Source organism: Scyliorhinus torazame, chromosome 29, assembly GCF_047496885.1.
Source record: "Scyliorhinus torazame isolate Kashiwa2021f chromosome 29, sScyTor2.1, whole genome shotgun sequence".
Taxonomy (NCBI): domain Eukaryota; kingdom Metazoa; phylum Chordata; class Chondrichthyes; order Carcharhiniformes; family Scyliorhinidae; genus Scyliorhinus; species Scyliorhinus torazame.
The window spans coordinates 7,151,830-7,168,741 of NC_092735.1; the positions used below are offsets into that span (position 1 = coordinate 7,151,830).

The 16,912-nt window shown below is 44.2% G+C and overlaps 1 protein-coding gene across 2 annotated transcripts in view; it reads left to right on the top strand.

Annotated features, from left to right (window-relative positions):
* ep300b (E1A binding protein p300 b) overlaps positions 1-16,912 on the top strand; it is a 141,060-nt gene that overhangs the window by 104,984 nt on the left and 19,164 nt on the right. For both annotated transcript variants that reach the window (XM_072492009.1, XM_072492010.1), the window contains exons 20-27: positions 3,277-3,357; positions 3,868-3,924; positions 5,408-5,485; positions 6,432-6,499; positions 9,864-10,014; positions 14,265-14,411; positions 15,507-15,620; positions 16,116-16,281. In XM_072492009.1, coding sequence (XP_072348110.1) covers positions 3,277-3,357; positions 3,868-3,924; positions 5,408-5,485; positions 6,432-6,499; positions 9,864-10,014; positions 14,265-14,411; positions 15,507-15,620; positions 16,116-16,281 — 862 coding nt within the window. The remainder of the gene's footprint in view (positions 1-3,276; positions 3,358-3,867; positions 3,925-5,407; positions 5,486-6,431; positions 6,500-9,863; positions 10,015-14,264; positions 14,412-15,506; positions 15,621-16,115; positions 16,282-16,912) is intronic.

The following is a 16,912-nucleotide window of genomic DNA, read 5'->3' on the forward strand; positions in this document are numbered from 1 at the left end:
ACTCCTGGAACAGTATTTCATTGTTTTAAATACTTTAATTTGATGTACTTATTTATACCAAATGTGGATCTTGCTACAGCAGGGAGCGGCTGAAGTGGAAAAATACAGATGTGTATGAGGGGTAACTAGACCAGCGCATGAGGGAGAAGGGTTCCGATGAGAAAAGATGGGAGGAGGCTTGTGGAGCATAAATACTAGCATGTACTGGTTGGGCCAAGTGGCCTGCTTCTGTGCCATATATACTATGTAATCCTTTGTAACGTGCACTAGTGGGTCAGGTTGTTACAGGTTCTGTGGTGCCTTTATGTAAATTCTATTTGTCTCGAGGGTGTGAGGAAATGAACTTGGTGTTTCTTTCCTTTTCAGTATTTTGTGGCCTACTAAGAGGCCCACAAAAGTATTGGCTGCTTTATCTAAATGTAATTGGGAACGTTTACTCAAAGATGAAGCAATTCAGTATTGTAGCAGTAAGAATTAAATCCTTAGACAAGTCAGGTATTCTCAGTACCTTGTGCAGTCTTTCGGTATCTAGGGTGATTTGCTTCCCTGCTGTTTTGATGGGTTCTGAGATGGCTGATAAATCCAATGCACGATTTGTGGAATCTGCCACGTGCAGGGCAGGTGGTGCTGGAAGGGTTGGGTCGATGGGTTTGGGGGGTTTGTGCTCCCCCCTCCAATCCTTCGACTCCACCTCCGCACATTCCCAACAAAGTCTCTCGATGTGTTCGGTGCCTTTCTGAATAAACCTTCTCCGTTTTGGTCAGTCACAATCCAGGAACTCCCATGGGTTGGCGCAGATGTTTGACCTCTTCGGGGATGGTTTGAGGACATTTTAAAAGTGTTTCTGTTGTCCTCCCTGGAATTGCCATGACTGAGTTCCAAGTAGAACAATTGCTTTGACAGTCTGGTGTCGGTCAGACATGTCCCATCCAGCAGAATTGGTTTTGAGTAATGAGCACCTTGGTGCTGAGCTTGGGAGAGGATGTTGCTGTTGTACCACATTTTGCTACTAGATTTGGAGGATCAAAGGCCCCACTGGCAGTACTTCTCCAGTACCATGAGGTACCCAAGTCTGTGGTGTGGGGGAATCACTGCTGCCTGCTAAACCGTCACCTGGGTTACTGGTTTGAAATCCTGCTCCCAACTCCCTTTCCCAAAGTCAACTGGAGGCTGTTGGAGGTGATGATAAATGTTATTCTCTATATCTGCCTTTATTAAAAGGTGACTCTGGTAATCTGATACAGATCGGTTAGCCAATTGAGGGATTTTCAAAATGGATTTAAATGAATTTAAAAAAAGAAGTTTTTAGAGTACCCAATTATTTTTTTATCCAATTAAGGGGCAATTTAGCGTGGCCAATCAACCTATCCTGCGCATCTTTGGGTTGTGGGGGCGAAACCCACGCAAACACGGGGAGAATGTGCAAACTCCACACGGACAGTGACCCAGGGCCAGGATTCTAACCCGGGTCCTCGGCGCCATAGGCAGCAATTGTTGCCTTTTTACCTTTACGTGAACCACAAGCTGTTTCTTATATTGACCAAATGACCACACAACCAGTATGTTAGCTCAAAAATACAGCTTATTAATAACACAAGACTTGTATCTCTGCAACAATTCAAGTGGCTCCGTCCTAAACTACACCGAACAACTAAGATGACATTTACTTAACTTCGCGTGACCGGCACTGTGCGAGATAAGGTCTTTATCCTGGTCCCCGTGGTCGGTTGGAAGTTGTTGGGTTCGTCTCAGCTGGGCTCGTCCTTCAGGAAATGGTCGCGTGTCCTTGAACTCTGTTGTTCTGCTGCAGTTGGTCGCGCACAGGCCGGTCCCAAAAGAGACCGATCTCTAGTGCGCAGGGCTTTTTATTCTTCGTCTCTTTCGCCCCCTTTTGGGCGGTCCTTACTCCAGGTCCAATGGATTGATCGGGTTTTCGATCACCCTCATCAATCTCAGCCAATTAGGGGGCGGATACCTCGATGGCTGGGCCGGTCCTAGCTATCATTGTCCCAGGCACGTAGGCCTTTCCAAATAAGGGGGGGGGGGGCATGGTGCCGGTGAGTCTGCTGTCGTTGATGGGTCCTGAATGCAAATGCATTTGGGAATGTCTTGGGGGAAAATGGTAATTGATTCTCAATGGATGCAAGTTTCAGCCAAGTCTGGTTTCTTTGCACAATACACAGGCTGTGTACCTGTCTGAGTCCCAAATTGACCACAATTCCCATGATTCTTTGCAGGTGGCCATTTTACATGGCTACACAATGCTAACCACTGTGCAACCGTGCTGCCCTGAGTTTAAATGAATTAATGGAGCAGTGTTGTGTTGCTTGTTTACCAAACAGAATTGTTGCTTGCATGTATGTAGTATGTATGGATTGTATGAATGCATGTTTGAAACCCACGTTTATTCATACACTTACCCAGCCAAAATATAATCACTGCATAACTGAAAGCAAACTTGCCATAAAATATTGTGTGTCCAAACCTCACTTGATTTGAACACATAATCTAGGCTGACACACATGCATTATTGGTTCAATGCTGCAGTATCAAGCGATGCTGTCCTTTGGATGAAACGTTAAACAATGGTCCTGTCCAATTTAAAGATTAGTGTTTAATTGAACATTTAAAGATTAGTGCTGTGGATGGATAAGATCAAATGGGAGGGGCGGCAGGGTGGCACAGTGGTTAGCACTGCTGCCTCACGGCGCCAAGGACCCGGTTTCGATCCCAGCCCCAGGTCACTGTCCGTGTGGAGTTTGCACATTCTCCCTCTGTCTGCCACAACCCAACGATGTGCAGGGTAGGCAGATTGGCCATGCTAAATTGCCTCTTAATTAGGAAAAAAGAATTGGGTGCTTAAAAAAAAGATCAAATGATTCAAAGTGCCTTCTTGACCAAACATGCATCAATTATATTTTAATTAGTAATTGTTTTATACTATATAATGGACGTTTCCTGTACTGGATAATTGACCTATAATTATGGACAATTATAAAAAATCCATGGCCCTCTGATTTAGTTTTATTTGCTCATTTTTTCAAACCGGTTCAATAAAATTAAAAGTTAATCTTTTAGTGTTCTCCCTTACTTTCCACTGTCACCTTTTAAACTTTTCCATTCATTGAATCCTTGTGCTTTAAAGAAAAAATATACATTTTTGAAAAATGTCAACCTTTTTACCATGATCCTCTCACCCTGGCTGGTTTTTGATTTCTATTCACTTAGCTATAGATGTCAAATTTTACCCGAATGTGTCTTTCCTCTTTTAAACAGGTATCACTTCTGTGAGAAATGTTTCAACGAGATCCAGGGAGAAACTATCTCTTTGGGTGATGACCCTTCACAGCCTCAAACGTGAGTGTCCCCTCAGACTAAATTCCAGGAATTTAAAAATAGGTGACTGTTCAATTTTTAATCTGTAATGAGTGTAGGTTTTCATGGCCAGTAGAATAATTTACATATTCAAAAGATCCTTAAAGCCGAGATGATTGATTTTAGAAGGAATTGCAGAAAAGTTGATGACCATACCAAGAAGAAATGAATTCTAACGGAGAAACAGAATTTGGATCCATTATTGTGTTGGGGATGGGGTGAGGATGTTCCAGAATTTGCAGTAAAAGTAGATTAAAAATGGTCGACCCTGCGCACTCGATTATAGTATGTTACATGAATATGGCAGTCGAAGGATCTGTTCATTTATACTAGCGTGGTGACTGCTGGCCATGGTGGGATATACTGTGTCACAAAGCGGGGCATGTTTTTGTAAATTTCCTTTCCATGTTTAATGTGATCGCATAAAACGGCTCTCCGTCTGATTGCTGTATCTCGCTCCCTATTATGACTACGGGCTCTCATTTGTTTTAGGACTATTTCTAAGGAACAGTTCTCAAAGAAGAAGAATGATACACTGGACCCTGAAATGTAAGTGTTTCTCACAGCGTTTATTATTTTTTCTCAGGATGTGGATGCGCGTGATCTTGGCATGTGCCTAGCCCCTATTACCTTGAAGGTAGCACTGGAGCATATTCTTGAGCACCTCTCATCCTTGTGATTGCGATGCTCCCATTCTGTTTGTAACGATTTGTCTTTCCGTTTATTTTCTTCCCTCTACAAGCAGGCATACAATTTTGTTTCTAAGTTTCTGCTAATGCACCTGTTGAGCTGGTCTCGGTGAAGGTCAGCCCTTCCCACTGTGCCATTAAAATAGGGAACTTTGTGTAATTTGGCAGCAGCAAATGCATTTGGAACTGCCTCTTTAATAACTGGTTTCGGTTTGCTGAATGTTGAGTGCAGTTGTAGAGCACCATAGTGAGGTTTCATCACAGCCTGGTATGGCAACTGCTCAGCCCAAGACCGTAAGAAACTACAGAGAGTCGTGAACACAGCCCACTCTATCACACAAAATTGCCTCCCATCCATTGACTGTCTACACCTCCCGCTGGCTTGGGAAAGCGGGCAGCATAATCAAAGGCCCCCTCCCACCCAGTATTCTCTCTTCCAACCTCTTCCATCGGGCAGGAGATACAAAAGTCTGAGAACACGTACTAACAGATTCAAAAACAGCTTTTTCCCCGCTGTTGCCAGATTCCTGAATGACCCTCTTATGGACTGGACTGATCTCTTCACACATCTCTACTGAGTAGTACTACACTCTGTATGCTTCACCCGATGTCTATGTATTTACATTGTGCATCTATCGTATGTCCTATGTTTTATCATGTATGGAATGATCTGGAGTGTACGCAGAACAATACTTTTCACTGTACCTTGATACACATGACGCTAAATCAAATCAATCAATGAGTCTCGTCACCTAAGGGAGGCCAAAGTGACCAATTGTTATACTACTGATTTCTGCAAATGCTTGGCTGGGAGTTACCAGAGTGACTGAGTGCTCAATAATTCCATCAAATTTGGAGTAATCGTTTATCAATAATTCCATGATAATTGTAGTCTTCAATTAATATCTTGCAGGAAACTGTCACTACCTAACTCCAGGTGGCAGGCAAAACTGTACCAAGTTGTACGTTAGAGTTATTATTAATAAAACAGTTTCTTATTGGTATCTCTGATTCCCCACACTTTTTTTTAATTATACATTATTGGTCTTTAATTGTTTGTTATCACTAAACAATCTGATAACGGTGTGTACGTGACAAATTGAGTTTTTTGTAGCAGTAAATGGCAAAATAAATTCTGTCTTTTTAAAAGCCCTTAGCGACTTCACTTGAAATGTTTTTTTCCAATGGTAAATGAGTAGGCGTGGAATACATTAGCATCAACCAGGCAGAGGAAAAGCCTCCAGGAAAAGCTGTGGAATTGTAATACCATTGAGTTAACCCAGCTTGGTGGAGGTGTGCGCTCCGACCCTCTTCACTTGTTGATAACATTTTTCTATTTGTAGATTTGTTGAATGTACTGAATGTGGTCGGAAAATGCATCAAATCTGTGTCCTTCACCACGAACTTATTTGGCCCTCAGGGTGAGTCTCCTTGCACAAAGAAGTAATAAGTTTCATATGAACATGCAGAATTAATGGCGCCCAAGTCACAAGGGGGTTAAGAGGAAAGTTATTCTGCAAGTATAAAGATCAGTTTAAATTGTGGGCGAAGGGTTCTTCTATGACTTGGTGAGTTACTGCGTAACCTGTGAATCCCCATAACTTAAGGAATTCTTTGATTCAATTCCTAGGTTAGGTTGAACTCCCTGACCTCAACTAGGTTAGCCACAGAGGTGCTTCAGTGGTCCTGGTTAGGGAGGGGAAATTCCAGAAAGGTTCCTACTTGTTATTCAGTGACGTCCCTGCTAGAAGTCTATGCAAGTGGTTCTCTGATGAAGATGAATCGGCCTGAGTTATGATGCCTCCCATGGTGCAATAGCCTGAAACTTTGTCAGTTGACTGGGCCAGTTGATGTGCCAAAGGTTACTGGAGAAATTACAGCCCAACTAGGAGACTGCTTTAAAGAGATGCAATAAATCCACTGACAAAAGTTTTGAGCTGTCCTGGCGTTGACATCTTGCATAAAGCCATTTGGGGCACAATTCATTATATTGTTTTATGGTTACAAAGCCCTTTAAAAGGTATCAATCCAATTTCCAGACCCACCTTTTTTTAAAAAACAAGTCCAGAGTTAAAGATGACTGCGAATGATGCTACGTTAGTTGCCTTGCAGGCACTTGTTAGAATATAAGCACCACTGAGTTTAGTTCCCAACCGGCTATGGAAAACAATTTCATTTCAGAAGAACCGGTTCAGGATTCACCCACATTGTGCATGTTTTCAGTGGAACGTTGCCTTGTGGGAATTAATGACTTACAACTGTGTTATTTGTGGAACGTAGTCAAAGAATAAAACTTGCTGTACATCTAATTAGACTGTCCATTGCTACTTTAAAGAACTATTAATAGTTTTCTTTTACCTCTTGCAGTTTTGTTTGTGATCCCTGTTTAAAGAAAACTGGGAAAACGAGAAAAGAAAATAAATTCTGTGCAAAAAGTAAGTACTAGTGTCGTGTTCTCGATTGTAAATTAATATTGTTCTTTAAAAAAAGCTGGTTAGTATCTAGTAAAATAATTTCTCCTTTTCAGAAATCCCACTTTTTATCTTAATTCTCCAAAAGAGGTGTAGTTCTGTGGATGAATGGCAGAACTCTGGTTAATAGCCCAGTATTAATGGCTGAGCCTACCATGGCTGGCATCGGGCACAGTCCTTGCAACCAAGCTTGGTCATCCCCCACATGAAGCTTTGTTTCCAACTTCCATGGTCACTGGATATCGATGACGTAGGCACAATGGGTGATTATCCTTTTGTGCCTCCCCACCTTTGCTCCTCTAAAACTTGGGAATATTGAAGTCAGATCTATTGCTCCTGTTATTGCCCTGGCTGAGAAAAGAAAGCTGCATGCATTAACTATTGGACTTGAATCCTGCTGATCTACATGGTTCATCGGCCAGCCAATTTCACCTACTGAAGGATTGAATAAGTCACGGGTGGCCTTTTAAAATGAGTATCCTTCCAAAGCAACGAGCATGTTGATTTGTGGTGCTGCTGATTAATAGTCCTTGAAACCATCTTGCCAGAAGGTAATGTCTCCTTGCCGTTAGACATGCTGATCAAAAACAAAGCAGAAAGGGGCAGCTAAAGTTGTAGAGTGGGGTCAGGTGATGGGAGCGTGGGAGCGGCTGCATTTGGCGAGCTCTGGTTCTATTCGTCTTTTAACCCTTTGTTTTGTCCTCTCGCATGTTTCATAATTGTCCTTTTTTTGGGACACATGTCTTGTACTATGTCGTTGGACGATCCTGATTGGAGTTTTGCAATGAGGAACTGAGTTAAATCGTAGAGAATCCTCATTTAGCCATGGTGGTCGGTGTTGGCTGGGGTGGGCCCAGCTTGAAGTGGAATTGTTGCTGGTGAGTGGACCTTCTCCTCGGCGGTGCTGTGTGCATCGGAATGATGGCTGCCATTAAGAATATTGTTCTGGATGGGGATCTCTGCTCCATGGTCTTTGGTGCTCATGTTGAGGGACTGACGTATCCTTAGGAGACACGGGAGAGAATCCTTGTATTTGATAGAGCACTTCCCTGGTAAAGGCCTGCCTTCAGTTTGTTGAGATCCTGCTGCATGGTGTGCCATCTATCCTGACGGGTTTGGGATGTAGGGACCAGACTAGGAGTGTCTGTGAGCCTGGTCCCTGGCGAGAAATGGGAGGCAAGTTCCCCATTGAGTTTGAGAAGTGGGAGGCAAGTTCCCACTGAGTTTGAAAATTGCCTGCCATGCTTTAGTAATCTTGATGTGGAGGCTGGGCTCATCAGGCTTGATGGAGTACAACGCCATGGTCTTTGAGGCCTGGAGTCAGTTGGACCACCCCAACCTCTGGCCTTATACCCCCTCCCCCAGGCCGGGGCCCAGCCCAGGCTGTGGGTTGCTTGGATGTCGGGGCAACGGCATGCTGGAAATGAAGGTGCTTCATTCGTTGGAATCCGAGAGATCCTGAGGACTGTTCAATGATCTTGTCGTGGCTTTGGCCTTTTTTTTTTAACCAAAAAAGGGGCAATTTAGCGTGGTCAACCCATCTACACTGCACATCTTCGGGTTGTGGGGGTGAGATCCACACAGACATGGGGAGAATGTGCAAACTCCACACGGGCAGTAACCCGGGACCTCGGTGTTGTGATGCAGCAGTGCCCTGAGGGGCGTTTGGTTGATCCTTGATTGATCTGTTAACGAGAGAGACTGTCTGCCATACCTCTACATTGTTGGAGCCCTTCCTTCATGTGGGGATAGGTTTAATGGGGGAACCAGCGGTCATATACGGTGGTTCCTGAGTATCCTCCTCATTATTGTTGGGTTTTCCATGTGGAAGCAGTGTTTCTGTCTCTGTTGAGGCAACACCGTTATGTCTTTAATATTCTTATGATAGTATGTAGTGCTGGGTGGGGGCTAATATTCTTAGGTCAGCTCAGGCGCTTTTCCAATAGGGTTTTTTTTCTTCTCCATCGTGGTGTGATAAATCCTGGTCCAGTGGTCTATGGGAGGTTTCCCTTACTGTACCAAGGGTGATGGAGTGCCACCCCCACACCCAGTTATTTGGTGTCTTGATGATTCTTCTGTTCAGTGGTGGCGTTGCCCCAGGTTTTTTTGTGTTAATGGGGGTGGTGCACTGCCCTGGGGGTGGTTTGTGAGGTGCAGGATCAGTTGGAGCTTGGGGTGTGCTGGAGGTCCTGGGGGTACTGACTCCTGTGTCAGAGTGTGCTGGGCTGGGCTGGTCCAGTGCCGTGGTTGGTATCCTGTTGCCCACTGGAGATTGGGATGTCCCTTGTCAAAGGCACTTATTAGGGACTTCCTGAGAGGTTGGATCTTGTTTATTCTGTGCACGGGGCCTGGGGTTGAGCCGAGTCCTGTACTTTTGTTGCCCCCTAATGGTCGCGCCATTTTCTTGTTTGAATGAGCATTCTTTTCTCATCAATGGGTGATTGGCATGTGCCAGGGGAATACGGACCCATGGTTGGATCCTGATCCTTTGGTGTCCTGTGATCCATTCCTGGTAGTTCTAAATCTCCCTCTTTTTGTTTTGTTGGGAGGCATCAATGACACTGATCACAGTCTGTACATATAGCTACTGGTCTTCTCTCTATAAATGTATCGAATTATGTTGGTTCTTTACTGGGCTTGAAGCTGGGTTATGTTGTGTTGTGTGGTATATATGTAACATCCTACAACTGGGGTTCTCATGCATATTTGTCATATGTTTCTTTTTTTAAGGGTGGGTATATAAAGAATCCATGATTGTTTCCTGTCTGGGTGCAGTTGGGTCTGGTATTCGAGGGGAGGAGGTGGCGGGGTGGATCATGGTGCCTGTTGGAGTTGAGGGAGATATATATTGGTGCGCCTCTTAACATGGGTCGAAAGGTTTATCCAGAACCCTCACAATTGTTGAGTGGTCGCTGCGTGGGAGGGCGCACCATTTTGTCACGTTTTCAAGGCCTTATCCTGTTTCTCCCTTGATCTCTGGTTGGGCCGATAGAGGCATCAAGTTATGTCTAACAATTGTATCATGCCACTCACTGCTGTTCTCCTGTCCCCATGTTGAGCCTTTTTTTCTTGCTGTGCTGTATCATTCTTGTGGTTTTGTTGCGAGTGTAAAACCTCAATAAACATACTTTGGGGAAAAATTGTCGAGTGAATTGTGACCAGCCTTGCTCCACCTCTGGCCGTCATTTATAACTGTACCTCTGTTAGCTGTAAAATGGATCCTAAAGAAAGAGGAAAAAAAACATCCTAAAAACCTTTTCTCTCTTGAAGGAAATGTAGTTTTAAAATACAGCAGTTAATATTTTTATGAAAAACTTCTTTTTCCTAGGGTTACCAACCACTAAGCTAGGTGTTTACCTGGAAACTCGTATTAACGACTTCCTCCGCAGACAGAGTCATCCGGAAGCTGGAGAGTGCACGGTTCGGGTGGTGCACAGTTCAGATAAAACTGTGGAAGTCAAGCCAGGGATGAAGACCAGGTGAGAAATGCTGTTCTCCTTTTTTATGCAAACTGGCATGTCCAAAGTTACAAAGTAGATGGCTGGGAGGGCAGCACGGTGGCGCAGTGGGTTAGCCCTGTTGCCTCACAGCGCCGAGGTCCCAGGTTCGATCCCGGCTCTGGGTCATTGTCCGTGTGGACTTTGCACATTCTCCCTGAGTTTGCGTGGGTTTCGCCCCCACAGCCCAAAGATGTGCAGGGTAGGTGGATTGAACACTCTAAATTGCCTCTCAATTGGAAAAATGAATTGGGTACTCTAAATTTTTTTTTTTAAATCATTGCTGCCTCATGGCGCCGAGGTCCCAGGTTCGATCCCGGCTCTCGGTCACTGTCCATGTGGAGTTTGCACATTCTCCCTGTGTTTGTGGGGGTTTCACCCCCACAACCCAAAGATGTGCAGGGTAAGTGGATTGGCCTCGATTGGAAAAAATTAATTGGATGCTCTAAAAAAATTTTTTTAAAGATTCTCTTTTGTTGGAGATGGTCATTGTGTGGAAGTTTTGTGTCGCAAATGTCTGCTGTAGTTTTAGATGACTGTGCAGTCATCACAGTTCAGTTTGATCCTGTCCACGCGTGCCTTAACAGTAGCACAGTGGTTAGCACTGTTGCTTCACAGTGCCAGGGACCCGGGTTCGATTCCTGGCTTGGGTCACTGTCTGTGCGGAGTCTGCACGTTCTCCCCGTGTCTGCGTGGGTTTCCTCCGGGTGCTCCGGTTTCCTCCCACAAGTCCCGAAAGACGTGCTTGTTAGGTGAATTGGACATTCTGAATTCTCCCTCTGTGGACCTGAACAGGTGCCGGAATGTGGCGACTAGGGGATTTTCACAGTAACTTCATTGCAGTATTAATGTAAGCCTACTTGTGACAATAATAAAGATTATTATTATGGAAGGAAGTGGTGGTTACATAGGACACCAGTTGTAACCAGTCTTGTTCAGTCTGAGACACTGGACAGGAGGGATTTAGAGTTGATATATCACCGTTCCTTTACTGTTGCTGGGTCAGAATCCTGGAACTCCTTTCCTAACAGCATGTACTGCAGTGGTTTAAAATGCAGGTCACCATCTTCTCGAGGACAATTAGGAATGGGCAATAAATGGTGGCCTAGCCAACGACACCCACATCCTGGGAAAGAATAAATAAAAAGTGATTCTCTGGCTCTGGTGATATCAAGGGCTTATTCCATAGTGATTCAAACTTGGGAGTGGGAAGTTAGAGACATAATAATTTGTTGAAGTAGGGGTTAACTGACCTGTAGGAGGAAAAAAATAAAGGCATTTGACTGTATGATTAATAAATAGGATGGTGGGGAGAGCTGGAGAGTAACTGAAAGAGGGAGATAAAAGTAATGGACTTTGGTCCAGTACAACAGCCAAAATGTACACCTGAATTTACAATCAATTACACTATTGATGTAAAAATGTGTTGGGACTTCTCACTGCATTTTAGTTTGCTTATTGAATAACTGAGAAATTACTTTGCCATGTAGATTTAGAAGAGTTTAATGATTGTGTAAATCTGCAGTTCTTTGAATCAAAATGCATCCCTAGATTACATAGAACCCACAGAACGCAAGGTGAACATGCACTGTAGCTGATCCATGGCATGTCTGTTGTACTCTTGTCAGGGCGGTTATGACTGAAAGAAATATTAGCTTCTGAAGTTATTTTGCCACCTGAGATCGGGAGCATTCAATTAATACTGAACATTGACATGACAAATTGTTGAGTTTTCTTAAAAATAAAACTGATTCTTAAAATACTTACTTTACATAGAAACATGCATAGAAAATAGAAGCAGGAGGAGGTCATTTGGCCGTTCGAGCCTGATGCGCCGCCATTCATTGAGTATGGCTGATCATCCAAGTTCAATACCCTGATCCCACCTTCTCTCTCTCCCTCTCTCCCTCTCTCTCTCTCTCTCTCTCTCTCTCTCTCTCTCTCTCTCTCTCTCTCTCTCTCTCTCTCTCTCCTCCCCCCCCCCCCCCCCCCAATCCATCCCTTTAGCTCCAGGAGCTGTATCTAATTCCTTCTTGAAATTACAATGTTTACATAGATTTTACAGTGCAGAAGGAGGCCATTCGGCCCATTGAGTCTGCACCGGCTCTTGGAAAGAGCACCCTACACAAGGTCAACACCTCCACCCTATCCCCAGAAACATCACTAAGGGCAATTTTGGACACTGGGCAATTTTTCATGGCCAATCCACCTAACCTGCACATCTTTGGACTGTGGGAGGAAACCGGAGCATCCGGAGGAAACCCACGCACACACGGGGAGAACGTGCAGACTCCGCACAGACAGTGACCCAAGCCGGAATCGAACCTGGGACCCTGGAGCTGTGAAGCAATTGTGCTAACCACAATGCTACCGTGCTGCCCCACTTCAACTACTTTCTGTGGTAGTGAATTCCACAGATTCACCACTCTCTGGGTGAAGAAGATTCTCCTCACCTCAGTCCTAAAAGGTTTATCGTCAAACTATGACCCCTAGCTCTCACTCCCCCACCATCGGGAACATTCTTTCTGAATCTACCCTGTCTAATCCTGTTAGAATTTTGTAAGTTTCTATGAGATCCCCTCTCACTCTTTTAAACTCCAATGAATATAATCCTAACCGATTATGTTCCTCCTCATATTGCAGTCCCACCATCCCAGGAATCAGCCTGGTAAACCTTCGCTGCACTCCCTCCATAGCAAGAACATCCTTCCTCAGATAAGGACCCTAAATCTGCACACACTACTCCAGGTGTGGCCTCACCAATGCCCTACACAATTACAGTAAAACATCTCTATACCTATACTCCATTCCTCTCGCTATGATGACCAATGTACCATTTGCCTTCTTTACTGCCTGCTGTACCTGCGCGCTTACTTTCAGCGACTGATGCACGAGGACACCAAGTTCCCGCTGAGTATCCACCTCTCAATTTACACCCATTCAAATAATAATCTGCCTTCCTATTGTAGCTACCAAATGCATCTGCCATTCATGTACCCACTCACTCAGCCTGTCCAAAACCCACTGTTTGCTGTTTATTCATAAATATGCCGTTAATGCGAGGAAGAGAATAAAACAAAGACATGGTAATGTTATGCTTAACTCTGGTTTGAATATATGGATTTGTGTTCCCAAGAGTTAACTTGGCTTCACCAGTCTGGCCTTTTAGTAATGCATATGTGCAAGTGATACTTGCATTCAAAATATTGAAGGATTTAATATCTAAGAAAATGTAGTTATATTATCCTTGTAGGCACCTTACCCAACTTCTGACAAGGGGATCGGGGACATAGCAGGGCATGACATTAATAAAAAGGATCAAGTGGGAGGAGGAGTTGGGGAGGGAGATTGGATGGGGGCTTTGGTGCGAAGTAGTGCGCCAAGTGAACTCAACCTCCTCCTGTGCATGGATGCCTCTTATCCAATTTAAGGTGGTGCACAGGGTCCATACGACACTGGCCCAGATGAGTAGGTTTTCCCGGAGGTAGTGGACAGGTGCGAGAGGTGTGGGAGGAGGCAGGGGAACCATACCCATATGTTTTGAGGGTGTGAGGAGTTGGAGAACTTTTGGGAGGCGGTGTTTTGGAACCTATCGAGGACTGTAGGGTTTGAGATAAAGCCGGACCTTATGGTGGCGATCTTTGGGGTGTCGGAGGTGCTGGACGGAGCTGCTGGAGGGGTAAGGGGCCGATGTTGTGGCTTTCATCTCTCTGATAGCCCAGCGATGGATACTTTTGAATTGGAGGTCAGCTGCCCCGCTGGGGGACATGGCATTGGTTGGGAGACTTTGAGTTTCTCAGGTTGGAGAAAATCAAATTTGCCGTAAGGGGGTCGTGAAGAGGGCTTTGAGATACGATGGAGGAAGTTCATGACTATATTTGAGGAGCTGTTTGTCGTGGTGGCGGTGGAAGTTTGGGGGAGGGGAGTAAATGGGGAAATCTGTCCAAACTGTATACTCTGTTGGATGTTAAAGTCATGTTGAACACGTTTGGAATCAAAAACCTTTTTTTAAAAAATAACTTCTGCCAAAGGTTTCAACTGTCACTGGGAACTATATTGTCTAATGTAGGTTCTGAATAACATCCAGGTGCTCTGGGAGCTGCAAAACGATAGTCCTTTTGGTGGACTCAACTTGCCATGCACATGTGACATTTAACTTCACTTTGTTACATATTACATCTTTGAAGAAGTAGTCCATGAAATCATTAGTTACTCAATGTGTTTCCTTATAGGTTTGTTGATAATGGAGAGATGGCAGAGTCATTTCCTTATCGAACAAAAGCTTTGTTTGCCTTTGAAGAGATTGATGGTGTAGATGTGTGTTTCTTCGGCATGCACGTGCAGGAGTACGGTTCAGATTGTCCTCCGCCCAATCAGAGGTGAGCCCAATGATTGTTAGTTATGATACTCCAAGCGAATACCCCAATATGCAGCAGATGCTTTGTACGGTGAAAAAGAAGCTTGTCTTTCAGGCACCATCGAAGGTACTGGGAAATGGTACCAGTCTCCTGACAAACATCAAGAATTTAAGTTGGGCGACGCAGTAGTTAGCACTGCTGCCTCACAGCGCCGAGGACCCTGGTTCAATCCCAGCCCTAGGTCACTGTTCGTGTGGAGTTTGCACATTCTCCCTGTGTCTGCGTGGGTTTCACCCCCACAACCCAAAGATGTGCAGAGTAGGTGGATTGGCCACGCTAAATTGCCCCTTAATTGGACAAAAATAATTGGGTACTCTAAATGTAATGTAAAAAATATATAATTTAAGTTAATTAGCTTGTTCAGTTTATTTTTGGGGGGGGGGGGAAGAGTGTGGGGGGCACCTGGAAGCTTCTGACTGGGTTTTTCAAGATTTTTAAACGAATTGGCAAATCGATGCAGGCAAGTTTGTAATGGCAAAGGAGGCGTAGGTTTAAAAAATAAGTAAATCGGGTTGATGGGACAAATCAAATTAGTTTGTGGATTAAATTATCATGGGAAACGATTGAGGCAGAGGGTGTGAATAGGTTCAAGAGAAAATTGGATGGGTTTCTGCAAAGAGGAATAACAAGGCAATGGATGAGGGTGATCTCTGAAAAAGAGATGGATATGCTTATGAACTTTGCCCATGTTCTTAAAATGATGTCTGCCTTTCTATTCCCAGCCGCACTATATAGTTAAGAAGTGTCAGTACTTTTTTCAGCAAAGTAAGAATATTTTGGGTGTTTAGAATGCAGGTGAATGTTTGCCTGGGGTTGTTGGGCCGGATCATGTTTCCATTGTCTGTTCCTAGTCTGCAATTTACTTTTTGAATGACTATTGTTTTCTTTCTTGGTGTGGTTATAGATTTATTGTGGACATAATGCAACAGGCGCCAACTTATGTTCATGGCTATGAATATCAAAAAGTTGAGCTGGGAATACCAGCAAGGAAGGTTGCTGGAAATTTAACATTGAATGTTTTTTGCTGCATTTGACATGATCCCTTTTCCGTTGTAGACGTGTGTACATATCATACCTCGACAGCGTACATTTCTTCCGCCCTCGATGTCTGAGAACATCCGTCTATCACGAAATCCTGATTGGGTATTTAGAATATGTAAGAAAATTAGGGTAAGTATGCTCTTTGGGAAGGCGGGTGTGATCAGTGATCACTAAAGTTCTCAAATGCTTGTTTTAACATCTTCATATCCAAGCACAGCTTATCTTGCACCTTAATTAATTTTACTCTGCTCTATCTGATTTTTGTTGCGCGCGTTAATGTGTTGTGGCTCATTTAAGGAGAGAGTGGCATGCAAACCACAGGAATATGCTATTTTGCTTTGAGATGGGAAGCTTTTGATCAAGCGTATGTTAAGTAAATATAGCTAATGATTTTTTCGATTTCGATGGATAAAATTGTGCACCTCAGGTTGTTTTCCTGAAAGAGGCAGTGACCAGGAGTCCCGAAAGAACACCTCTGGAGTGCGTATCTTTAGACCGACTCCTGTTAGCCAAATTTCCATCCTATAACCTCGGCCTGTATTTTTATGTGCATCTGCACAAAAGACTGTATGAAATGAAATGTAAATCGACTTTGTGCTGACTGCATTTAAATTTCCATCCCAGATACACAGCCGGGCATATTTGGGCATGTCCACCAAGTGAAGGTGATGATTACATTTTTCACTGCCATCCACTGGACCAGAAAATCCCTAAGCCCAAAAGGCTACAGGAGTGGTACAAGAAAATGTTGGACAAAGCAGTGTCGGAGCGAATAATTCATGATTATAAGGTATTGTGCATGGACTTCACTATTATAATACTAAGATTCAGTGTCTCATTGAAATGCCCCACGGCTCTGTATAGTCATTGGGAAAGAAGCATGCGAGATATAGGAGGGGTGGACAAAGACTTCATCACAAAGCTGGATCTTAACGAAAGAGCGAGGTAGATGTTTTTCCATGTATTGAAGTTTTGATGATTTATTGCAATGTCACATACTGGCGTGCAGGAAATTGGGAGATGCATAAGATACCAGAGTCGAAAGACCGAACAGTTCCAATGGCATTGTGCTGGAGAAGAAGTAGAGAGGGGTGAACTCAGACATGCAGGTGAGAATCCTAAATGTAAGATGTTACAAGAACTGGGCCTCTTATCAAGGATGAAATTACAGGAGCTGGAATTAGTGGAAGATTGGATGCAGGCTATTAAGTTTTGGATGAGCTGACGTTTGCCGAGGATAGGGCGGCACGGTGGCGCAGTGGTTAGCACTGCTGCCTTATGGCGCCGAGGACCCGGGTTCTTCCCGGCCCCAGGTCACTGCCTGTGTGGAGTTTGCACATTCTCCCCGTGTCTGCATGGGTCTCACCCCCACAACCCAAAGATGTGCAACCTAGGTGGATTGGCCACACTAAAGTTTTCCC